The sequence below is a fragment of the Dipodomys ordii genome, unplaced genomic scaffold (genome assembly GCF_000151885.1).
Source record: "Dipodomys ordii isolate 6190 unplaced genomic scaffold, Dord_2.0 Scaffold23, whole genome shotgun sequence".
NCBI classification, from domain to species: Eukaryota; Metazoa; Chordata; class Mammalia; order Rodentia; family Heteromyidae; genus Dipodomys; species Dipodomys ordii.
Window position 1 is genome coordinate 9,546,243 of NW_012267239.1, and position 25,938 is coordinate 9,572,180.

The 25,938-nt window shown below is 49.1% G+C and overlaps 1 protein-coding gene across 1 annotated transcript in view; it reads left to right on the top strand.

The window, feature by feature from the left end:
* Ksr2 (kinase suppressor of ras 2) overlaps positions 1 to 25,938 on the top strand; it is a 200,347-nt gene that overhangs the window by 143,180 nt on the left and 31,229 nt on the right. Inside the window, exons 12-17 of the mRNA XM_013014295.1 lie at positions 2,026 to 2,167; positions 8,721 to 8,889; positions 12,518 to 12,559; positions 12,712 to 12,784; positions 15,792 to 15,840; positions 17,613 to 17,980. Of these exons, the coding sequence (XP_012869749.1) occupies positions 2,026 to 2,167; positions 8,721 to 8,889; positions 12,518 to 12,559; positions 12,712 to 12,784; positions 15,792 to 15,840; positions 17,613 to 17,980 (843 nt within the window). The remainder of the gene's footprint in view (positions 1 to 2,025; positions 2,168 to 8,720; positions 8,890 to 12,517; positions 12,560 to 12,711; positions 12,785 to 15,791; positions 15,841 to 17,612; positions 17,981 to 25,938) is intronic.

Consider the following 25,938-nt stretch of genomic DNA (forward strand, 5'->3'; position numbering starts at 1 on the left):
TTTCTGTTCAAATGATGGCATGTAGACCAGTAACACTGGGACATAACATCTGAGAATGTGTTAAAAATTCCACATTTCTGTCCCCAGACCTACTAAGTAAGAATTCACTACTCACCCCCCCCCACCCCTCCCATCTGCATGGTATTTCTATGCATTTTAAAGTTGGGGAGGTGCTTCTTGCAGACAGAGTTGACTGCAAGTTCAGGTGTCCCACAGATGGCCAGATGGGTCAGGGGAGATACCTGGAGAAGGCAGATGCTCCAGCAGCTGTATGGATCTGTCTTTCAAGTGTCTCTGAATCTTAAAGTCCCAACAGAGACTTCTGTGTGCCATAGTCTTGCTTTTAAAGCTTAGCAACTTAGTACCAGAGTTCATCTTCCTTCTTGCCACCTCCCCTGCTAAGACCCCCATTTAAAACTATCAGTCATTTCAGAAGATTTGCTAATACAAGAGCAGATCTTGCATCTTCATCTTGCACTCCTGCATGGACTCAATTAGCAAGCTTGGAGGAATCCCCTGAAATTTAGACTGAACTCAAGGGAAACTTAAAAGGAGGAAGCAAGTGGTGGCTGAAGGCCTCCCAAAGCCAGGGGATTTTTATGCTCTTTGCATTGTTCGTCCACATAGAGAAGTGGAGAAAGGCCTTCACCTCTCTTCCCATGCCCCTTTCACCCCACACCCTTAATTGAGAACCATCTATTTCCAGAGTCACTATGTACAGTCAAGGAAGCTATTTTAAAGCGTAAATGCTCACAGCTCCCTCACCTTGGGCCAGCTTCTTTGGGGAGGAATTCTCCTCCCATGAAATTTCTCTCGGTAGTTGATGCTGTGACTCTGTCTCCAGTGTGGAGGTGAGCCTCAGACTGCTGGGGGGCGGGTGACCCTCTGAGGCTGATATTTAAGGAAAGCCTCCCTCCCTCCCTGCCACCCACCTTCCAGGTCATGCTCTCCATGTTCCAAGACAACAGGTACTTGTACAAGCAAATGGAACTTTCCAGAAGTCTGCCTGCTTTTTTTTTTTTTTCCTTTTCCCCTCTGTTGGTGGGAAGTTGAAAATAGACCCTGTTTCCATGGTAATGGCAGCTCAGGCTAAGCAGAGAAATTAAATCCTTGGGTCAACCCAAAGCTTTAACATTTCAACCAGTTCTCTTTTCATTCCCACAATTAAAAAAAAAAAAGAAAAACAGATGAACCAGGAAGAGGACCTTCGTATTAACCTTAGCTTTCTCTGTGTTGTTCTTTGTCTTGCTCTCTGTGAGTAGTAGAAATAACAGAAGGAAAGGGGTCAATCATGAGATTTGGGTCAGGAAGCATTTGTCTGGCATCATCTATATGTCCATCTTGCTGGGTGGCTTTGGGTGTGACCCCCAGGGGCTGGTCTTAATAGGCCTTAGTGATTATTTGGATGGCCATGTGTGGCTAGCTGCTTAGTTCTGATACCCCCCCCCACCCATGGTTAACAAAAGGTGACCCCATACAAAGGTTAGAACTGTCTGCTAATCCTGAGAAATCAGGAACCTTATAATATTAAAGGAGGTTCAGTTCTAGAATGGGAAACTAGGAAAACAATAATAGTATAGGGAAAAAACTAACTGTGAGAGCTTCAGTTTTTGTTTTTAATTGTCATTTACATTTATTTTGTGCAGGAATTGTAGTTTGAATACAGGGTATTATGCTTTCCCTTCTGCTCAAGTCTTCCACTCTTACTGGTTGAACCACAGCTCCACTTCTGGCTTGTTTTGCTGATTTGTGATCCTTAGATCTCAGCCTCAGATCTCAGCTTGTAGATGTAGGCCATTGTTCCCAGCTGATTATTACATTTTGGACAGTACAGAAAGCTTGGAGAACACTTGGATCTCACCATAGTGATACAATGACTGTCTCTCTCACTGTGTGTACATGCACACGTGCGTGTATGCGTCCACATGCACATATACATGTGAGACAGGGACCTTCCAGGTGGGGTTTGAGCTCCACTCTCCTGGTACAGTCAAAGCCAAAATAATACTTAAACTCTCCCATTACTGTTTTTGTCCCTACGGATCCAGCAAGGTTAGTCCGGACAGAGTCGGTCCCGTGTGACATCAACAACCCTGTACGGAAACCACCCCGGTATTCAGACCTGCACATCAGTCAGACGCTCCCCAAAACCAACAAAATCAACAAGGTGAGATGGGGGCTTCTGCGCGGTTCAGGCTTGTGGGGGATGGCCCCACCAAGTAGTGGGAAAAGGGATGGACGGAATTGACCTGGGTGCGGTATGCACCTGCCAACCCCCTGGGCTCTCCTGGTCCTCCCTTTCCCCTGTGAGTTGTGTGGAATCAAGCTTGCTGGAAGCGCCTGGCAGTTAGCAGAGATAGTCATGTGCCAGAAATCTGTGTCCTTGAAATAGGGGGTGCATATGTGGAGGGTGGTGTGGTCAGGAGAACCCCAAAGGGAGTTTTCCTCCGTGCCTCAGCCCCTGCCTGCTCTATGCTCTGAGACGTCTCCCCATCTGCTGGGATCCGCTGTGCAGATGGTCCTCGGCTTTCCGAACATCTGTGTGCTAAGGGCTGGGGATCAACAACTCCACTTCTAGTGGAGACTGGATGGGAGGTTATCTTTGGGAGCTCTGAGCACCAGCTAGTTGGGTTAGCTTCCTTCCTCAGGCAGCTGGGTAGCAGCGGGCCTCTCTGTGCCTCCTTTTCTTTCTTGTTCTGTTTATGTGGTACTGAGGAATCAAACCCAGGGCTTCATGAACACTAGGCAAGCACTCTACCACTAAGCTACATTCCCAGCCCTCTCTGTACCTCTTTATTTCTAGCAGGATCTCCCCCATGTTCCTCTTGGTCTGCTGGTGAGGCTACACTTGGGCCTGCAAAGCCCAGCAGTGGGAGGCAAAGGATATACCCCTTTGTGGTCTTTGGAGCCCCACAAGGCCTTGAAGGTGAATACAGTGTGAGTCAGCCCTAAGAAGAAGGGAGACACAAATGTGCAGGTCCCAGATGAGCATTCTGAAGATCAGACTCTCCTCTCATTCCTCCTTCCCCCATCCATTCTCGGGCCAGCAGCCAGGGTGATTCTTAAGAATGTCATTAGACTGTCATCTCTCTTTGCTTTTAAGACCATCCAGGGGCTTTCTGTTGCTTTCCAAAAACAAGCCTGAATCTTCTCTGTTAGCTTACAAGGCTGGGCATAATTTAGTCCCTCCTTCCCTTCATCTCTGACCTTTCTTCCACGCTCCCTCCCAAGCCGTATGCTCTTTTCTTCTTGTGCTCTCACCCCCAGATTCTGCTACGAGATCTCTGAGCCAGTTGCCATCTGGCTTCTCGTGGCATCGTCCTAGCAATGGAGAAGGCTTGTGTTCTGGCGTCAGGACAACCTGGCAGTCCGCCCTCGCTTCCTCTACTTACTGGCTGCAAAGCTTTAGCAAGTCACTTCATTTCCCAGAACCTTGGGTTCTCTGTACATGAAATGGTGCTCTTTTCATCTGCTGCAGCTTGATGGGTGGCCCCAAGATTGGTGGGCTATGACACCCATTCTTGTACTGTGCTCATAGCTCTGGGGATTGGGAGCTGGGATGCAGCATGGGTTTGGTTTTACTCCATAGAGTCCCAGGACTCAGCTGGGAAATCTCCATTAGCTGGTGTCTTGAGGCGTCCAACACAGAGCTTAGCCCATTCTGGCCCATAGACCATGTCCATCCCATGGTCTAATTTTATGAATGAAGACTTATCAGGACTGGGTTTGGTGACACTTATTTGTTATCCCAACACCAGTGAAGCAGAGGCAGGATTTCAAGTCCAGCCCAGGCTCTACAGAGAGTTCCAGGCTAGCCTGGGATCATTGAAGACTGTCTCAAAAACAAAAACCAAAGGAAAAATAAAACCATTATTGGAACTCCGTCACATCCCAGTTAGATGTAAAAAAATGAAAAGTTGAAGATCACAGCAGCTATGTCCCTTGAACCTTAAATGTTTACCGTCAGGTGCTTTGACCTAGCTGGGGCTTCCGTCATCTTCAGTGGGCTGTCAAGGGCGGGGCCTCACACGGAAGTCTAGGTTTACTCACATGTCCCCTGAGCCTGTGGCTTGGGCTTCTTCACAATATGGCTGACTGCTCATGGCTCTGGAATTAGCAACCAAGGTGAGACTTGGCCAGCCTCACTCCTGGTGTACTTTCTTAATTATGAGAAAAGTGAAACAAGATTAGAGGAGAGGAGACCTAGATCCCAGCTCTTAATGGCCAGCATCCCTAGCATCTAAGGACATGGAGTCTGTGTTTCATAAACACTTGAGGTGAACAAGAGGAAAGTTAGGGAAACAAAATGAAAAGATCAGTATTTTAAAACACATGCATACAGTAGATGGAAATTCTGGCTGCTATTATAAGCTTCCAGGTAAAATGTCCCCTTCTCCATGGTCATTTTCAAAACATCCAGGTCTCGGGCTGGGAATGTGGCTCAGCAGGAGCGCACTTGCCTTGCCCGTGCAAGGCTCAGGGTTCCATCAGCCTCCCCAACAAATGAAGACTTGAATTTTGAAAAACAAAACATAAGATACAGGTTTTTTATAAGAGGGGATCCCCACAGCTGGGAGGGCCGAGGGGGGCTCAGATAATAAGCCCCTGGGGTAACTGCCTTTCTGAAGACCTGTCTTTTCCTTGGCATCCTGAGGGGACCAGGAATCGAGAGCCACCTTGCGGCCTTCCCCTCTGGCTTCACAGGCACTGCAGCCTCTTGGTGTTAGATTCATCAGTGATTGGCATTGTTCTTGTCTGCCAGAAGGAGAATCTGACAAGGAAAATAAATTAACCTCTGTTTAGAAAGCATAGACATGAATGTGGTCAGGTTCCCTCACTGGGCAGAGTTATTTTTTTCCCCTCCTTTCTCCTCTCATGGTGTCATGCAGATGGTCTTTGTCAGGCAGTGATGTGGGGAATGGTGTAGATTTCGGGGCCAGTTTGCTCTGAAGTGTTCTTGGCGTTGCTTTGGCTCTTTTCCTGCCTGGCTCCGTCTACCCGCCTTCGCAGAGCCCTTGTTTTCTCACCTGCCATGATAATTGGAATGTGGATTTTGGCATCAGAAAGCGTGGACTTGCAGCTCAACTCCTTAACTTGCTATGTGACTGGGCAGGCCATTTCAGTCTGACTGCACTTGGTTTTCACTTCTGTAAAATGGGTTATACAATAGATGTGGGTGGGGTTGTGGAGAGGATTAGATGGTGTGATGTGTAAAAGGGATTTAGTCCAGCATGGGGTACTCAGGGCATGCATGCACAGCTTGATGATGAAAACAGGAGGAAAGGCAGGAAGATGAAGAGAAAGGAAGAAGAGGAGAAGGAGGAAGAGGGACAGAAAAAAAGAGGAGAAGCAGGGCACCAGTTGCTCATGCCTGTAACCCTAGCTACTCAGGAAGCTGAGATCTGAGGATTACAGTTCAAAGCTTGTCTGGGCAGGAAAGTTTATGAGATTTTTTATCTCCAGTTAACCAACAAATAGCCAGATATGGAACTGTGGTCAACTATTAGAGGGCTAGCTTTGAGCAAAAAAGCTCAAATGGACAGCCCCTAATCCCTGAGTTCAAACCCTAGGACTGGCAGAATAAAAAAAAGAAGAGGAGGATAGAAGGAGAAGGAAGGCAGGGAGGAAGAGGAGCTGGCAGAAGAGAAGGAGAGGATGGAGCAGGAAGATGATCAATAGGGGAAAGGATGGGAAGAACAAGAGGAGAAGGAAGGAGAGGCAGGAGGGAAAGGTAGAAGAAGAGAAGGGAAAATAAGTGTAAGAAGGAAAAGAAGAAAAGTGAAGAAGAAAAGGAAGTAGGAAAGGAAGACAGAGGAAAAGATGGTGGAAATGAAAGAGGATAGAGGGAATGGGGGAGATGGTAAATGATCAAAAAGGAATAACAGCAATAGAGAAAGAGGGAGGATCAAGAAGACAGGGTGAAGGGGAGCAGAAGGCAGAGCGAATGGAAGAGAAGCATTCGCAGCATCCTCTCTGTGCTCCTCGGAGGACTCATCTGTAGCTCTGGGCCCTTCGATCAAGGCATCAGAACTATTACCTATCCTAGCAGCAAGGGCTGAAGATCTGCCTGCTGTGGTCCAGTGTCAGAAGGGGCTGATGCTGCCTGGCTGTTTTCAGTTGGCTGCAGGGAGCAGAGACCCACCTGGCCTAAGGCAGCCAAGTAGGGTGTCTACAGGAAAGGCAGATGGGGTGACACAGGGCCTGGAGCTCATCCTCTAAGAGCTGGGCCTCATGAAGGGACACACAGAGGATGGCCTTGAGCTGAGCAGTTGGCTTGACCCCAAACAAGACCACAGGTGGTTGTTCTGGCCTTCTGTTGTGCGCTGACCCAGGGCTCACTTCATGGATCTGCCCTGTTCAGCTATTGCTGACGTATGCCCTCATTTTCTGCTCTCATGTTTACTCTGTGTCATTAGAGTTCTCCACAGAGAACGCCATGGATTTTCTACTCCTCACAGCCTTCTGCTTATTGGTTTCCAGTGTGCTGTGCACCCTTCGTTCTCTTCCAGTCTCATCTCTACTCAGCCTCTGCTGAGTAGATCCTGAGTGGATCCTTCCAGCATCTCGTCTTAGTGGACAGCTCATTTAATACTATCAGTTCTAGTCCTGTGTTGGGCTGGGCTGTGGTGTCACCAGACATTAGCCCCTGTTTATTTAGGGCAGACCATTCCACAGCGGCTGTTGGGTAAGCAGGCAAAGGGCAGTTAAGGGAACTGACCATGAGAGGGCAGTTACCTCTGCCATGTCCAGCTCAGTGCTCAGTGGAGTGGAGGCCCAGTTGAGCGTACTCCTGTTTGATTCCCAGAGTCAGTTTCTTAGTCCATAGTCCAGCTTTGTGTTCCTGTCTCTGGGCTGGGAGCTGGGACCTGGACCCCCATGGGACTCCAGCAAGCCATTGACGTGTTTCTCCCCCTTAGCACTCCATACGGGAGGAAGGGTGAGGCCTGGATGGTCTCTGAGGGGTGTTTCCATCTCTTGTCTGTGTTCAGAAAGAAGGATTGTGCCAGCTACCCGTTCCCTCATGATCTAGAAGAGTTCAAGTTTCCTTCTAATGGAATTCCAACTCCAGCCACTGGTCCCATTGGGACCTGGACCTCACCTGCAGAAAGAATTTCCCCTCCTACTAGAACAGTTCAGCCAGGGAAAATGAGCAAGTCAGCCCAGAGCACTGTGTTGAAAATGGTGTGTTTTCTTAAAGAAATACAACAAAACTAAGCATGATGTTTCTATATCATCCAGAAATTGCATCTTTGAACATTATTGCAGAGCATTAAAAACATATATTCATATACACATACATGCTCATAGTAACTTTATCCACAGTAATCAGCAGGAGGCGGCGCGTATGACCTCCAGTGGAAAAATGGTTAAACCACTGTGGCTTTCAGCAAGGTCAGGGGTCAGCAGAGGTGCTCACCAGAGCCTCTGAAGGAAGACCTATTGCCTTCCTCAGCTTCTGAGGATTCCCGCAACCTTTGGCTTGTGCCAGAATCCCTCTGATCTCTACTTCTGTCTTCGCACAGGTGTGTGTGTGTGTGTCTGTGTGTGTGTGTGTGTCTGTCTGTTTGTCTGTCTGTCTGTGTCTGTGTCCTATCCATCGAAGGATATTTGTCATTGTAGTTAGCACTGACTTAGTCCAGAATGATTACCCTTATTTTTTTAAATTTTCTTTATTGAGATTAAGTGATTACATAAATTTCACAATATTGTGGAGATAGTGATATTTAGCTAAAGTCACAAACACATTTTAACCTTCACAAGGTGAATTGTCATTATCATGGTCTATAAAGCTTATGAATTCTATGAATTTTGACAATACAACTATTTCTTCCAAATAGGGTGATATGTACATTTCTTTCCTTTTGCTTAGTGTAAGCTGTTCCCTCTTTCTCTCCATTCCCTCATTCTTTAATTATGTCTTCAAAAGACTCTTGGTCCCGAATGAGACCAGATTCTGAATTACTAGGTGACATACCTTTGCAGAGAGGTGGTAGTTGACTCACTACACTGCTTCTCTCTCTTTCTCTTTTTCTCTCCCTCCCTCTTTTTTTTCTGATGATGTGCTGTGCATCGGAACTCTGTCTCTGTCTTTGCTCTAGAGCTGGTCCAGGGGGCAGCGCAAGGTAGTGCAGACTCCAGCTGAGCTGTGGATGAAGATGCTGCATCTTGCTCCCCTGCTCTCAGGAGCTGTCAGGCTGTTGATTCTTTAATAAACACCCAGGAGGAGAGGTGTCAGGCTGGTGTGCATACGCCGGACACCTCTGTGTGAGGCCGCCCAGAATCAAAGAGGCACAGGGGGCTCTGTGGTTTTCATTCCTTGATAACCTTGCCCTCTGGAGTCCAAGCAGTGAATGGGTATGTGACTCTACAAGTTAATTCTCTTTTTGTTTGTGTGTGGGGGGGTCATTTGTGGGGCTTCAACTCTGGGCCTGGGCACTGTTCCTCAGCTTTTCAGCTCAAGGCTAGTGCTCTACCACTTGAACCACAGCGCCACTTCTGGTTGTCTGGTGGTTCATTGGAGATCAGAGTCTCATGGACTTTGCTGCCCAGGCTGGCTTTGAACAGTGATCCTCAGATCTCAGCCTCCTGAATAGCTAGGATTACAGGTGTGAGCCACCAGCACCCAGCTGAGCTGCAATATTTCCTGCTCAGCCCCCTTTCTTTCTTGTGTCTGTGCTTCCCTGCCTGTTCATGACCCCTGCCCCCTTCTGTTTCTGCAGGACCACATCCCTGTCCCTTACCAGCCAGACTCCAGCAGCAACCCCTCCTCCACGACGTCCTCCACACCCTCCTCGCCGGCTCCTCCCCTCCCACCCAGCGCCACGCCGCCTTCTCCCCTCCACCCTTCCCCCCAGTGCACGAGGCAGCAGAAGAACTTCAACCTGCCAGGTACGACCCTGCATTGGAGGTGAAGAGAGGACAGAGAGGGGAATGAGACCAGCCCTTGATCGAGGGCAGTAGCCTGATGGGTAGGGAGGACCAAGGAGGAATGTGGGTGGACCCTTGCCATAGGCAGTTCATCTATCACCTCATTTCATTTAGAATAGCCATGAGATAAGTGATATCCACTCCATTTTACAGGTGAGGAAACTGAGGCACGGGGTGGCACAAGGCTTTGTGGAGACTCTCACTTTTGGCTGGCAGCAGCTGCAGTCTTCACCTGAGTCTGTTTACAGAGGGATCCATTGCTCTGCAGCTGGTACTTGTCCTGTGAGCCAGAGCAGTTGACAGTTGGCAGCAGGGTCATGTGCCAAGGGATGTAGAGACACATTCCCGACTCCACCTGTTTACTGTGTCCCGTTCCCTAATGTCAAACACATGCTCTAAATAAGTACCTAGAGTCCTGGGTTCAAGACCCAAGTCTCCCATATTCCTGCTGTGAGACTTCTGAATTCCATTTGTGTTTCACCTTGGAAAGCTGGAATGTTATAGAAGGTTCTACCATCTCCTACTCAGGCTATTGACTGGGAAGGAGGCACTGGGCTGTAGATGGTGGAGGAGGATCCACACGGGGTCATGGTGGCTTCCTGGTCCCGTCATTAGACATAGGGATATTTCTCCTTGAGGAGGGCCACACCTGAGATTCTCCCTAACCAGAATGCAGCCCTGATCCTGCTGGGAGACCCCAGGAGGGCTGTGTGGAGTCTCTATAGCTATGATGAATACCTAAGCAATTCCTCTGAAAGGAGGAAAGACTTAATCTGGCTCTTGAGTTCAGGAGGTTCTCTGACTTTTACACCTGGGAGCCCCCAGACTCAGTGCTGTTGAGGACAAGCCGACTGTCCCCCACCCACACTGTTCTTCCTAGACAGGGAATGGGTCTGAGTCTTGAAACTTTGGTGCTTAATTTTTTTTAAATTATCTTGAAGTAGTTGTACAATAGGCTGTTTCAATTCAACATGCCAGTTTATGAGTAAAATGCATATTGCTTGATCAGGGTCACCTCTCTTTTATTTGTGTATGTAATTCTGGTGCAACCTCATGTCTACTAGGAGTGAGGGCCTGTCACATGGAAGTCACCCCCCCCCCCAAGTTGCAGCGGAATTATCTTAGCTAGGGTGCTGAGTAACACCCTAGCAGATCACCTACCGGGCATTGCCCAGGGCAAGGGCTCCTCTTCAAAAGGGTGAATGGAAGCTGAAGCAGGAGGATTGTGGGTTTGATATCACCCTGGGCTCTATAGTGAGCCCTTCAATTCAGCTTTACCACATAATATCTGCACATAGTTGTGCAGATGACTTAACTCTCTGGGCCTCAGTTTCCCTATCTGCACAATGGGGATAATAATAGTTCCTAACCCTTAGGATCATTGAAGCAGCAGGCATCCAGAGCTCAGCAGAGTGCCAGTCTCATCAAAGATCTCATCTAGGGAATTCAGTATTCTAGGGAGCCTTGTCACGGGAAGATACCCATATGCATTTTAAGTGGAAAGATGGATGATTTGCAGAATCACAGGTGTAATAGCATACTCTGTATTGCATGTGTTGAGGTATGTATGACGGCATTTTGCATGAGTATAGGCATAAAAATGTCTACAGGCATGTGGTTGGCACCTACCTGTGAGCCATGCAGCTTTGGTTTTGGTTTTCTACAGCACTGGGAACTGAGTTCAGGGCCTGCCTTGTACGCATGCTCAATGAGTTCTCTGCCACTGAGCTACATCTTGAGCCTTTGCTTTTCTCAGCTGGCCTGACTTACATAGCCAGATTGGCCTCAAACTTGGGATCCTTCTGCCTTGGCTTCCCAAGTGGTGGAATTTTTTCAACAAACGTGTGTTTCATACCTACATATCATGTAGCAGGGAGTTTGGGATCCTGAGCTGTTGGAACTCTGTCCTGAAGGGAGTTGTAAATCACTTCCAACCTCAGGGAGGAATTTGCATTTGCATGCCCCAGACAAATGACTTAGCACCCAAAGCTCTCCAGTCATCTCTTAATTATAAATCATTCCTGTCTGTTAGTTAAGCTGAGGGAACAGCCTGTGTATTCATCTCAGCTAATACATTTGCCCTCCTGAGGTCCTTTTCCTGGGCCCACAGGAGCACCACAACCCAAGGGTGCAATGGCTCAGTGTCTGCATGGAGACCACACACCTCTCCCGTGTTCTTAAGACATTCCTACTGATTTATAGTATCTGACACAATACAGGTGCTCCTTGACTAGCTATTGTATCATATTGCCTAAGAAATAACAAGAAAAAAGTGTGCACATGCTCAGTACAGAGGGTGTGTGTGTGTGTCTGTGTGTCTGTGTGTGTGTCTGTGTGTCTGTGTGTACAACCAGTCCTGGGCAGTCCTGGGGTTTGAACTTAGGGTCTGGGCATTATTCCTGTTTCTTTTGCCCAAGGCTAACACTCCGCCACTGAGCCACAGCTCTACTTCCTTCTTTTTGGGTAGTTTAGTGGAGATAAGAATCTCACAGACTTTCTTACCCTAGCTGGCTTTGAACCATGATCCTCAAATTTCACTTCCTGAGTAGCTAAAATCACAGGTGTTAACTACCAGTGTCCAGCCATGTTTATATCTATCTATCTATCTATAGATACACACACACACACACACACACACACACACACACACACACATAGATACATATAAAGAAGATTTTTTATTCCAAGTTGGGTGCTGAAGTGATGGGCCAAGAATTGTAGGTGTAAAACTTGCACTGCACCTGCCCAGTCTGGCCTTGTACCATTATCCTCGTAGTTTCATCTAACTGTAAAGGATGAGGGGAGGACTCTCCAGCTGACCCAGAACCTTAAAGTTCAGTGCAAACTTTGGACTTCAATCCAAGTGGATACATGTGTGCTGTTTTTAGCCACTGCGCTTAGCCATTTCTTATAGCAACAAAGCAAAAAGAAAAGAAAAAGAGGATAATCTTAATTGGAAAATATGGGGAAAACAGGAAGAATTTTTTTGTGGTACTGGGATTTGAACTCAGGGCCTTGCACTTGCTAATAAGCTGGTGCTCTACCCCTTGAGCCACACCCACCCCTTTCCCTTTTTTGCTTTAGTTGATTTTTTAGGTAGGGTCTTGTGCTTTTGCCTTCAGACCTTGAGCCTCCCATCCACGCCTCCTGGTATCTGAGGGACAGACAGTAACACTGTCCTGGCTTGTTCGTTGCGATGAGCTTTGGCCAACGTTTTGCCCAGCTGGCCTTGGGCTGCCATTCTTCTGATGTTCATACTCAAAGTACCTGGGATTATAGGCATGAGCCATCATGCCTAGCCATAGAAACATTTTTGTTTTCTCAGTCTACAAATAAAAGATTTTTTAAAAAGCCATTGAGATTAAATTTACCCAAAGGGAACAATTAATATTGATTTAAAGAGTAGACCATGTGACTATGTGTTTGAATGAGCATGTATCTATGCATTTATCAGTAGCAGCATGGTTAGGGATATTGGGTTGGATGCTTGGAGCTCTGGTGTCCCAGGTGCTCATGTGGTGGCTGTGGGCCCAGCGTGGAACCTGAGGGCATTCTCACTCACCTGCTGCTTTCTTTCTCTTCTAAGCAGCATCACACTACTACAAATACAAGCAGCAGTTCATCTTCCCAGGTGAGTCTCCTGGGAGCTGTGACAAGCCCTAGGGGTGGGGATGGACTGTTGGGGACAGGATCAGAGAAGGTGGCCGCCTCTGTGTGTGTGTGGGGGGGGGGGCTGGGGAGACTCCAGGCTTGGTCTCTGACTGTGCCTTCTCCGGCTCTCAGATGTGGTACCTGTGCCAGAGACGCCAACGCGGGCACCCCAGGTCATCCTGCATCCAGTGGCCTCCAATCCAATGTAAGTGGAGCCGAGCTCTGTGTCCCTAAGCCTCTGGCTTTGCCCACCCCTTCCATGGTGCTCCTCCTCTCTGAAAGAAAGAAATGGGGCAGGAACAAAGAGATCCAGGGCATGACTTAGGCAGAGCTAAACAGGCCAGGCCAGGTCACAGAGGCCACATTCCCCCTCCCCCCAAGCTCTGCCTTGTGTCTCAACATACAAGAAAATGGCACATGTGACTTCTAGGGAGCAGGCCAATTCCCTAGTCCCCTCCCTGTCATGAGAAAGACAGCTTTCCCTAGACATCAGCAGAGCTTGGTAAATGTTCTTAATCTTTTAAACAGGGTATGCGAGATTTGCACCAGGGTTCAGTTGACTTTAGTCTGTGAGACAAACTAAGCTATCCTCTGCTTTTATAAATAAAGCTTTATTAGAACACAGCCCTGCCCATTTGTTTGTCTATGACTCATTTTCTCCATGTAGAGGCAGAGCTGAGGACTAAAGCCATTCTGATGATCTGATTTGAGTATCTTGTAGAATGAGCTTGCTGGCTTCCAGTTTGTAACAGCTAACAAAAGTTGATTTTGGAAATGTTGAGTATTCCATTAAAAAGGAAAGGAAAAATAACCAATTAAAGTAACACTACTGGCAAAACTGTGTGTGTGTGTGTGTGTGTGTGTGTGTGTGTGTGTGTGTGTGTGTGTGTGTGTGTGTGTGTGTGTGTGTGTGTGTGTGTGTGTGTGTGTAATGTGTATGGACTGGGGGTTGAACTCAGGGCCTGGGTGCTATCCCTGAGTTTTTGTTTTGCTTTGGTTTAGTTTGGTTTTGGTTTTGGTCAAGGCTGATGCTCAACCATTTGAGCCACAGCTCCACTGACTCATGCCTATAATCCTAGCTACTCAGAAAGCTGAGATCTGAGGATTGAATTTTGAAGCAAGCCTGGACAGGAAAGTCCATGAGACTCTTATCTCCAATTAAACCATTCAAAAGTCAGTGGTAGAGGTGTGGCTCAAGTGGTAGAGCATCAACTTCAAGCAAAAAAATGCTCAGTGACAGCACCCAGACACTGAGTTCAAGCTCCAGTTCTGGCACAAAAGGAAGGAAGGAATGAAGGAAGGAAGAAAGGAAATGTCCTTGTAGAGTCAGTTTCTTCCTCTTATGCCTCTTGGATCTCTCAATACTTTTCAACATTTCATTGTAAATAATACTGCAGTGAGACGGTCCCAGGTCACAGATGCTCTTTGCGTATAGGAGAGCCTATGGCTCGGACAGCCAAGGTGACATCGCTTCGTTCACTTCTTTGGCTGAAACTGGGGCACACTGGCTTTGATTGGTTTTTCCAAATCATATTTCTGCTGACTTGGTTTTCTCTGGGCTCCCCTAATTTTCCCATCCTTTTTGATTCATGTTAGACTAAAGTAAATGCAGCAGTAACTTGCTGGGAGCAATGGGACCAGCATCTCACTCTGGGTCTTGTCTCTGCTGCACATAAACCAACTCCACACTTTGTGTGAGATGAACCCCAGGTTATGATATCGACAGACAAGAAGTACTGGTGGGAAACAGTCACTAGGTAGGTGCCTGTAATCTGCTTGTGTGTGCTCAGTGATGGGAACCTACTCCTCCAATAGCCCCAACACCTGGATGCCAACACAGGAGGGCTGTCCTGTGTGTGAAGTGTGGAGAAGGGTATCTAGGAGTGTTTTTCTGCCCGTAGGAACCAACTGCTTCATGATGACCCCTTTCCCCTTCTTTGGGACCTGATGATCATTCAGACTCTGCTCCAGAATGTGGACAGATTCCCAGGGTCTTGTGGATCAGGATGGGCATCCCTCCCACCCAATGATGAGGCTGTCGGGGAATCTGCTGAGTTCCCATTGGAGAAATGCAAAAGGGGTGTGGCTTTTGTATTATTCTGTTGTCCACCTGTCTCAACTCTGTGCGCCTTCAGTAGTCCAGGTGTTGCTTTGTAGCCACACACCACAAACACATATCCTGGAGACTACAAAAGATACTCCAGGACACACAAGACAAGCTCTGTACAGGACACACCCCACAGCTCTCAAGGCAAGCACAGTGGGCTCCAGCACTGGCACCCACCATGTGCATAGCTCATGAGCTTTTGAACACAACACACACACACACACACACGCGCGCGCGCGCACACACGCCTGTGAAGTCTTCTCATTCTCACCCACCACGTCCTGATTGCATGTGCTTGACAAATTCCAAACCAAATACCAGGAGCTTGCATATATATCCAGCAACACTCTCTCCTGGGAATTCATACTCCACTTCCTGAACTCATCAACTACTGGCCCTTGTCATTTGTTTTTTTTTGTTGTTGTTGTTAGTTATGGGGCTTGAACTCTGGACCTGGGCACTGTCCCTGAGCTTCTTCTGCTCCAGGCTAGCGCTTTGAGCCACAGTGCCACTTCTGGTTTTGTGGTGGTTAATTGGAGATAAGAGACTCATGAACTTTCCTGCCTGGCTGGCTTTGAACCGTGATTCTCAGATCTCAGCTTCTTGAGTAGCTAGGGTTATAGGCGTGAGCCACCGGTGCTGGTGGCCCTTGTCACTTTTAATCACACAACTTGCTTTAGGTCTTTCAGTAGTCATGCAGTAGTACTTGAAGTGAGGAGCTGAAGCCTAGGTCAACTCTAAATCCTCAGGAATGCTTCTGGAGCAGAATTCTGGTTGAATGAGTGGATAAATGAATGCACAAATGAATGAACAAATGAATACTAATATGCTCCCAGGAGAGTCTGATGGTGAGTGAACCTTAGAATGAATGAAGGCCAATTTATATGGAAGCTTCTTAGTTGGAACTGAAGCAATAAAGAAAGACAAGCCTTGAACGTTCCAGAATCTGTTGAAATTCTTTGTGAGCATGCCAGGTTAGGGATGATGTTAGACCCAAATGTTGTGAGAGAATGACTTGGTAGGCAGAACTTTGTGGCCAGCTTCAATTTATCCATGGACTTACCTTTCACCTAAGGGTCACATTGCTTTTTTTCTTTCTTTAAAGCTTGGAAGGAAACCCGTTACTTCAAATTGAAGTGGAGCCAACCTCGGAGGTGAGAATTGGAGTGGAGGGAAGTGGCTTTTTCCAGGGACCAGCTGATGCCTTTGATGCTGCAGAGGGCTTGGGGTACATGGGGGAGGGGTGGCTGTTGGATGGATGTTGGAACTCCAGGACAGTTAAGGAGCTCGGCCCCTCCCCACCTGAGCCTAATGGGCCATTATGTTACATGGTGTGTGCCTTGGGGTGAGGGGGGGGGAGAAAGCCAGTTGTGTGGAAGTTGGCCAGAGATTTGCATTTGTAGTTGAAAAATGAGCTCAGGACTGGTTGACTAGCAAAGAGGATGAGGAGTTGGGGGCTCCAGGGATGCTGGGCTTGGTAGGGCAGTGAGAATGTTCTGGAACTTCCCTCCCCCACCTTCCCCCCAACCCAGGTTGTGGAAGGAAGAAATGAAGTCTCCCAGGTCAGAACTGTGGAGTCTGAGCACTCCGCTCTGCCACTATGCTCTGGGCTTCCAAGAATTCAGGTTCTCTAGGTCTCCAGGGAAATTGTGTCTCTTTCTGGGACTACAGGAGGTCCTTAGGAAAATGATCTTGGGAAGCCAACATTTCCCGGGTTGATTCCGAGGTGGCTTGGTGGGCAGCTTGCCAAGGGATTGAGAGTGAGGACAGCCTATGCCCACCTTCTCAGGTCATCTGACCAGGTCAGGGCCTCTGGGATGCCCCATTGGTTCAGGAAACAGCTGTTCCAGCAAAAGGATCCCAAGGTCCCAGGCACTGCAAACACCATGCTGGACAGGTGCATTCTGAGACCTTGAGTGGTTATCCCTCAGGATGGTCATGTCTGAGCGTGTTGGAGTCACGTGGCATTCGTAGTAAAAATACAGGATCCCGGTTGGCTGATGCTCTTGGCTCTGTAGATCAGGATATAGCTGGATCTCTTGGGTCTCTTGCTTGCCTTGCTGCTACCTTGTGAACCTTTATGCTCTGCCTTCTCCAAATTTCAGAATCATTGATTCTAAATTCCCCAGGGGAGGCAAGACACTTTGTAATGGTGGCTGTCGTGTGCCACATACAGACACACCCATATTTTAGCCAGTCACCTCAATCATATACACCATGAGCATCAAAACAGCAGGGTGGATGGAATAGGACACCCTTGGATCACAGGAGTCCAGAGCCCTGAATTATTGTTCCCCCGTGCCCCCCCCCCCCGGGGTCTGGCTGCCTGTGACCTCCAACAAGAGCTATCCCAGGGCCACCTGGGAGAGAAGGTGTGACACTGAGATGTATCACTTTTGATGTGTCACCAAAACAAGCCCATCACCAGTGGCTCATGCGTATAACCCCCGCTACTCAGAAGGCTGAGATCTGAGGCTCAGGATTCAAAGTCAGACCAAGCAGGAAAATCCACAAGACTCTTATCTCCAGTTAACCACCAAAAATCTAGAAGTAGAGCTATGGCTCAAGTGTAGAGCATTGTTAGCCTCAGGCCCAAAAGCTCAGGGATGGTGCCAACGCCCTAAGTTCAAGCCCCAAGACACACACATATCACCAAAGTCCAGAGAACTAGAATGGGTGGTTGTTCCCTTGGCATTTCTCTGCTTCAAGCTCCAGTTTACCCAGTAGTACCAAAAAAGTTGGCTGACCCTGATTTCCATGGTTCTGTGATCCTAGACCAGAGCCACCCATCACCATCCAGGAGCGAAGGTGGCAATGTGGAGACATGTCAAGCCCTCCCCAGAGCACGTGGCTTGCAGAGCAGGCAGGACCACAGGGTGGGGAGAGCTGGAGGCAGCGCGGGGCTGATCGTTCTCTCCTCCTACAGAATGAAGAGGGCCATGATGAAGCTGAGGAGTCCGAGGACGACTTCGAGGAGATGAACCTGTCCCTGCTCTCAGCCCGGAGCTTCCCACGCAAGGCCAGCCAGACCAGCATCTTCCTGCAGGAGTGGGACATCCCCTTCGAGCAGCTGGAGATCGGCGAGCTCATCGGCAAGGGCCGCTTTGGGCAGGTGTACCACGGCCGCTGGCACGGCGAGGTGGCCATCCGGCTGATCGACATCGAGAGGGACAATGAGGACCAGCTCAAGGCCTTTAAGCGGGAGGTGATGGCCTACAGGCAGACGAGGCACGAGAACGTGGTGCTTTTCATGGGGGCCTGCATGAGCCCGCCCCACCTGGCCATCATCACCAGGTGAGTCCCGCCCCGCCACTCGCCGTGGCTTCACCATGCTTCCTTCTGCCCGACTTAGTGGGTGGCTTAGTGCAGTTGTGGGCCATTCCTCATCCCAGCCAATAGAACCTCTCCAAAGTTGGGTATGTCATGGCATTTGGGGGGCCTGAGATGCCCCCCAAAGGTCTCTTCTTGAATCTGCCCCCCAGAATGACAGACTCTCCTTGAGTTTACTTTTGAGCCTTAGCGCAATCATGGCAGGTGCATTGTCATCCGTCACCACTGACTTTGTAGATGGTGGGTTGACTGGAGTCCGGGATGGTGAGTTTATGTAAGGGATTGAGGGTTTTGCTCATATATCAGGGGAAAAGTGACTCTCAAGTAAGGAATGCAGTGTCTGGGCTGCCCTCATGAGGTAGTCTCAGTATTTTTGGATTTTGCTCAGTAGCAAAATCCCCACCCCATACTAGAGGCTTTTCTGTCTTGTGGGTGGCTCCAGCCTGAGCTGGGCTCAGTGTGTGGGCTCTCATAGGGGGCTGTTTGGCTGGCTGGTAGAGGGGAAGCTGGATGCCCTTGCACACCTGTCTGCTGGTGCCTTGGTTCCGATCCACGGGGCTTCTTATCCCCAGTAGCAGAGTCTGGGGCTGGTTCCCACGGAGGTCTAGGGTCCCCAAGTATGGCAAGATGTCCAGGTCTCTGCTGTGAAATGCTACCTTGCATCCACCCATTGGCCAGAGTGACGTAGGTGGTTTTCCTGGGCGCAGAGAATGAGCCCCTGAGTGGGAAGGTAGGCAGTGCCTTGGGGCAGGTCGGTGGCCGTAGCATGACAGTTGATCTGTGGACCGTCCGTGGCCAGCTCTACACCCTTTCCAGCGAGACTCTTAGCTTCCTTTCTTCATCTTATCGAGGAAGTCAGGAGCCCTTTACTTGGAATGCAGAAGTCTGGTTGGAAAGTCAGCTTTCCCTTACTCCTGCTCTCCTTCCTGCTGCTCCCACCTTAAGCTGGTACCCCAGCTTCCTCTCTGGCATCTCTTTACTTTCTGCTCTGTTAACTCTGCTTTGTCCCCCCCCGCCAAATTAGACCTTTGAAATACATTATTTCCGGACCCCTCTAAGGACCTCCTGTATCCTTGTTCTCTAATCTCCCCCACACCCCAACATTTACCACAGACCCTTGCCTCTCTCCTCCCTCCCCTTCCTAGGAGCTGGCTAATTGGAAATGGATGGACCCAGTTAGCAGCCACCCCTGGGGAAAAGAGAGTGGTCCTTATGAAAATGTGTTGCAAAGCCGGCCTGCCAGCTGCATTCACACACCCCCATTGTGCAAACTCCGAGCCCCCTCCCCACGTGCAGCCTCTACCTACAGATTCACAAAGAGCCCAGCCTTTTCCTGGCACCACCATAAAGGCTCTGCAGCTTTGGGACATGTAATTGGTCTCTGAAGTGTTTTGGTATTTTGTGTGAGGATGCCAGATGAGCTGCCCCCCCAAAAAAAGTGATATTTATGTCCTCTGATTGTATTGTTATCTGTTGATGGGGGGAAGGGCTCTGCGCGTGCCCATTCACAACTACCCACTTGTTGGCCATCTAGATTTGTCATTGGAACATCTGATTGCAACCAAATATTTGAGTAATTTGATTAATTGCTTCCATGCGGATGATTGACTGGCAGAGGTCGGTGGTTGGGTGCCAGCCAACCAACTGGGACACATTTTGGACCCCAGTTTTATTTTACAGGGTGCATAAGACCAGATAATTACCTGGCATGTTTCAGATCCATTGAATGGCATGTTCTAGCCAGTGACTTAGCAATTAGCATTGAAGTTAACAAGTATTTCTAAGATTAGCTTCTTTGTATTGCACTGTGGATGGCACTTGGGGAATGGGGTAACAACCCACAAGTTACCCAGTTACTCTCTCCACAAATGCAGTTGGAGTCAGAGCGGCTGCGTGATTGCAGGATTGGGTCATTATGGAATTATCACAAAGCTATCGACAGGCTGTGCAACTGCTTGTGTTAAAAACACCAAATAGAATTGGAAAAGCTGATAATGAGACAGTTGAATGGAAGCGTCTGTCGCCCTTCCTCCCAGCTGCAGGGGTAGATGGTGGGGGCAGTGGGATGGGGAGCAGGATTCCTGGGCCTCAGTTTCCACATCTGTAAAAAGAGCAGGTGAAAGTGAATGTTTGTGCTGACACCAGCAAAACTTGGGTTCTCTGAACATAGATTGTGCTTGCAGAGACAGAAGCAGCTGGGAGGTGGTGCTTCTCAAAGTGTGTGTGTGGGGGGGTGTCTCTCTCTGGATCCCCAGTGGGTGCATGGTACTCTGAACACAGTCTCCAGGAGCTACTCCTGTCCCCTTCCTAGCAAACTGCCTTCCCTTTGTGGTTCTGAAGGTCTTAAGTGGGTCGCTAAACTAAAATCTAGCTGGGGCTTCATTTTCTTCCCCAAATTCTGGAAGCAGATCTGTTTTCTTGCCTTTCTCAGCCGCGGAAGTGGTAGGCCCGCATTCCATGGCTTCCTGCCCCATCCTCCTTTGGAATTCAGTGGCAGAACATCTGGTTTCCATGGTCCTGTCATCTCCTTCAGCCCATCCAGCCCCTGGCTCCATGCTAGAAGGACCAATGGGTTGAGGCTGTGTTCAGGACCCACCTGCAACATCCAGCTCTGCGCTTGAAGTTGCATTCATACCTCCAGGGGTGAGGGAGGGCCTGGCTGTCACTGGGGGCAGTCATCTGCCCAGTGTATCTCCTTTGACCTAATGCATCAAGTCCATTTGTAGGTGGAGCCTTCCAAACCAAACTGCACCCTCATGGCCACTAAAGGTGGAGCTAAAGAGCACGGAGCTGCCCTGAGTCTTCCTGGAAGATTGATCAGGAAGCTCATGATGCTCTAGTTCCCTGAAAAGGAAATAGAAACACTGAGCCTGGCCAAGGCTTGGAATTATTTCTTCTCATGCCTCCTTTTGTTAAGGCTGAAAGTGGCAGGGCCTCAAACTTCTCCCCAGAATCCCAGCCCTGGCGGATGAGTGGGTTGAACACAGAGCCTTGGAAATAAAAGAAGTAGAGGCTTCACTTCTCAAGACCTTTGTCCTCTCCTGTTGATCACTGTGTGGGAGCACAGACCTGAGAGGCAGAGGGAGGCCTGGCCCAGGTCATAAACCAAGTCACACAGACCTGAGAATGGAGCAGATGGACCCCTGGGCTCTGGGCTGGCCCATCCTTTGTCAGGTGGTGACCTGAACCAGAGCGGTCAGTGACAGCTCCCAGGCCCCAGAGCTCTGCCCCTCTGGGAGGCTCAGCATCACCTGGAAGATGTGGTCCCAGAGCCCAGGGCTCGTAGCTGCTGCTTGTAGCCTGGACTCTTCTGGAATTTTCTTAGAAAGGTTCAGCCTTTGCACACACACACCAGCTCCAGGACCACTGGCTTATCAGACCTGAGTTTTAAATTTGTACTTTTGATTTGCAGCTGTGTGTGTACTTTTGGGAATGCTACACACACACACATGCATGCACCAAGAATTGTCTCCCAGAATTGCAGTTACTTAAGAATGTGCTTTCCCACTCAAGAGGCAGAGGCTGGATGATGGATTGCAAGTTTAGCCTTGGCTAAACAGCAAGACCTTGTTCCCTACCCCTCCAAAAAACAGTTATTCTAAAGGCTCAAGCTCTTCAAGTCATTGAGGCAAATGAGTAAAACTGAAATACTTAATTATGAAGGAAATTAAAAAAAAACACAAACCCTCTGCAGCCTCACGTGGGTGCAGGCAGGAATTCTGGTGGCCCGCAGGCCTTCTCTGCGGATTCATGCCTCTGGCCTGGCTCGAGTCAGGGGACTCTGACTCAAGCATGAGACCCACTGCTGTAGAGAAACACCTTCCTACTTCCCATCCTTAGCACGCTTCTCTGCTTCTGGAGAGGGTCTTTCCCACACACCTTGCACACCCCCTGGCAATGGGAGGTGAGTGTCTGGGTCCAGAATGGGAGAGAGCCTGGAATGTGGGAGTGTTTAACCCTTCCTCTCCCAGCAGGGCTCCCCGGGTCTCTTGCACACTGCAGTGCTAAGGTGGGCCTTCCACGGGCATTTATCAGAGCTGGACGTAGTGCCAGGCTGTAGGCTGGACCTTCAGAATTCAGGGCCTCCAGGTTATACCAGGACTTGACTTTCTGGGGAAAGTTGATCAAGCAAGATAAATGAACATGATGCCTACTTTAAAGCATACAAATCGGGCGACGGATGGTCAGTGACAGGTTCTAGAGGAGGCATCTTAGGCGTCCTAGTGTTATTATAGGAGCTGAGATCCACTGAAGAGGAGGAGCCAGTCATGCTGAGAAGCAAAGAACAGATCCCATAGGGGTACAGCAATTACAAAGGCCCTGAGGCAGGAAGGGGCAACAAGGTTGAGGGCCAGAAAGAAGGAAAGGGATGAGGAAAGGAAAAGGGCTGCAAAAAGCCAGGCAGTGAATTACATTTTCTTCACAGGCCCTGGCAAAGGGTCTGGAGAGCATCTTACTGTGCTGGGAAAACAAGAGCTAGTTTGGGGGCTGGTTTTGTTTTGGGATTGTTCGTTTTTGCTGTTCTGGGGATTAAAGTCGGGCTTGCTAGGCAAGTGCCTGCTGCCCACTTGGCTTTCTTTCTCAAGTAGGATCTCTCGATCCTCTGATGTCTGCCTCCTGCAGACCTGGGGTGACAGGTGCTCTCCCACACCCAGCTTCTTATTGGTGAGATGAGGTCTCTTGAAAAGAAGTTTTCTGCCTAGACTGGCCTGGAAGCCCAGTCCTCCTGGTCACCACCTCCCAAGTAGCTAGGATTACAGGAGTGAGCCACTGCACTGGGCCATAGCAAGGTTTGTTTTTTCTGTTTTTGTTTTTTTTTTATTTTAAATAGTAAACACTCTGACTGCTCCTGGGCTTCCTGGTACCTTTTTTACTTGGCTTGCTGGCTTCACATGTCAAGACTCAGTTATGGCAATAAAGGGTGCAGGCATGGGAAAAGGGGGTGAGGAAGGAGGGGCCACTTCCCACCTAGGAAGAAGTCTGGCTGGTTCCTCTGTATCAGCGTCATCAGAACGCTTTCCCAGGGCCAGGGGTTTCAGGTAAGCATCCCCTTGGGATCCGATTGAGGCTGTGTGCCCGGGGAGAAGGGAGGAGAGGACAAGCAGGCTCTGCCTCCCTGGGGCCGTGCAGTCTGACGGCCCCTTCTCTGTCACAGAGGGTGGCCTGTCCACAGGGGTGACAGGCAGCCCCCTCCCAAATGTGGTAAATGAAACCCTGCGCGTCGCGTTTGTACAGCTGCTCAAACCCAGTGGAACACCAGGGGCTGTGCTGCCCGTTGTTTATTCCCACTTCCAAGACTCCAGCCTTCTTTTCTGTGCTCCATAGTACAGTGCCACCATGGCACCATCTTTAGCCGACAGCCAAGTGCGGGGAGAGGGCCCTGCCTTCCACGAAGATGGTTCGCTCAGAGCCTGGATGAGATGTTGGCTGGCTTTTCTTTCTTTCTTTCTTCTTCTGTAACTTGTACTTGTGTCTTTCTGATTTATTCCCCCTGCCCCCTCCCATCTCCTTTGGACAAGTTTGATTGTCCTAAATATAATATACAAGAGTGGAGGGGGAGGGGGAACTGAACACACGAAGATTTCAGCTCCTATCATCCAGTGGCGCTGGCTTCCTTTTCTGTCCATAAAAGCTGAATTGCTTTCCCTTTATAAATCACAGCTGAAAAGAGTTTTTTGTCGGCAGCTCTCTTTAATTGTGTTGCGATATGAAACGGCGGCTTGGGGACTTTTGTGAAGGAAATGTTATAAATGGACCCCTTATGGTCTCCATTAGCTTGGGACACAGATGTTATGTCTGTGCTTGTTGATAAACAGTTAACAATCAGATGACCAATGGAAGACTTCTGCTCAGGGCCACCAAGATGGCTCACATCCCCAAGATTCTCCATTACTGGGGGGCAACGCCTGTCATCACCTTAAAAAAATTTCCTTTTTGAGCTGGAAGCTGGTGACTCACACCTGTAATCATCGCTACTCAGGAGGCTGAGATCTGATGATCATGGTTCAAAGCCAACCCAGGACAGGGTTGGACAGGAAAGTCTGTGAGACATATTTCTGATGAACTAAAAAAAAAAACAAAACAGGAAATGGAGTTGTGGCTCAAGTGGTAGAATGCCGCCTTGAGTGATAAAGGTCAGGGACAGTGGTCAGGGACAGTGTCCAGGCTGAGTTCAAGCCCTAGGCTTGGCTAACCACAAGAGATCTATGGAAATAGTTCCCAGAGCTCCCAGTAACTACAGATAGATGCTACTAAGTCCTCCCTCTCTTGTTGCTATAGTAATTACTATGGCATTATGGAAATAAAGAGCATCAATGAGAATTAGGACATTTTTTTTTCTCTCAGGTGCCAAACATGGCTGTGTTTCTTGAGATGGCCCAGGATGCAGGCTGATGGCCGGAGTTTCAGGACTTGGCTTCCTGTCCCAGCTCTGATCCCAGCTCAGCTGAGTGACTTCATTTCTCTAAGCTCTAGGCTTAGCGTGGATGACTGTCGAATGTGGCAAATTGGTCTCCGGGATGAACTGAAAGGTTGGGGCCGGAAATAACCATGTGTGAGTCATCGGGGTGGACGTGGACACTGAAACCATGGGCTCTGGCTGAGCCTGAGGCCCTCCGGGAGGCCAGGAGGTTTGTCCTAGGATAGAGGGTCGAGCCAAGCCCGGCTTGCAAGGGGGCTGAGAAGCACTAGGCTGTGAAAGAAGCAACCAGCAGAGAGTCAGACAACCCACCCCAAATGCACCCGCCTGCCACCTCCCACCTCTGGCCCTTCTAACCCCGCCTGGCTCGCTGCCTTAGTGCCAAGTTACCATGGATCAGAGTGATATGGTCCTCCTGCTGTTTCGCTTGCTTTGTGGTGTAGCTGTTTCCCCTCCTCACCTTAACACAAAGCCCCAGGAAAGCCAGAGCCTCCCCACTGGACTGGCTTCTCCCCCGCACACAGATCACATGCTCCATTTGTATTTGTTGAATGAATGAATGAGTGAAAAAAAAAATACGCCCCCAGCATGCTCCTTTGGGTGAGTGTAGCCATAATCTGCAGCACTATTTAAATTAGAATTTCAGAGCATGACTGGGACCTCATGGTGCAGAGAGGGGAGAGATTGGCTAGGGGCTGATGGAGGAATCAAGGCAGGGGAAAGAAGAGAGGCCACTGAGGTAGTGTCAGTTGTAGGGGCACAGCAAAGGGCCGGTGATTTGAGTGTTGTTAGCTCAGATACTCACTGTGCTAAAGGTTCTGTGGTGCTATGAATAGAGGGGGAAAGGCCTGACCTTTGTCCTCTTGAGGCTCACTAGATGATTCTCCAGTGGGGTTCTGTAGGACCATAGGAGGCTGTATGGACCCAGGGCTGGTCCTGTGTCCACCCAGGGAATAGCCAGATAGGTAAGAAGATAGTGTTGTTCCAGACAGAAAACATAGCACGTGCAAAGGCCCAGAGGCTCCAGAAAACAAGATGGGCTCCACATGGGAGTTGCTGGAGATAGTCAGAAAGGACTTTATGAATTAGGAATTTGAATCTTTTCCCCCTAAGGCCGGGAGGAAAGCCATCCAGGGATCTAACTGAAGGAGGGCCACCTTGCGATTGATCCTCTTTTGGGGCCTCCTTTGCCCCGGAAGAACTTGCCATTAGGATTGTCCATGTGTTTTCTTGTCCAAAGGCGCAGTGGACACTTGGTGTGGGGCCACGTATGTATTCTAGAAGCTGCTTTGGCAGGATGCTCCTTCAGGGGAAAGTGGCCTTGAGCGGGTGGGGGGCCTGGACACTCAGTGTCCTCAACACTTTCCACTGTTTACCCAGGTTAAAAATAGCCAGCCGCACTCCCGTGCTCTGGAGGCGTGCGTGGGCAACATGCGTTCCACAGCCCAGGACACTTTTCCTTGGCGCCGCTGACAGGCTGCAGTGAAACCGAGATCAGGCTCAG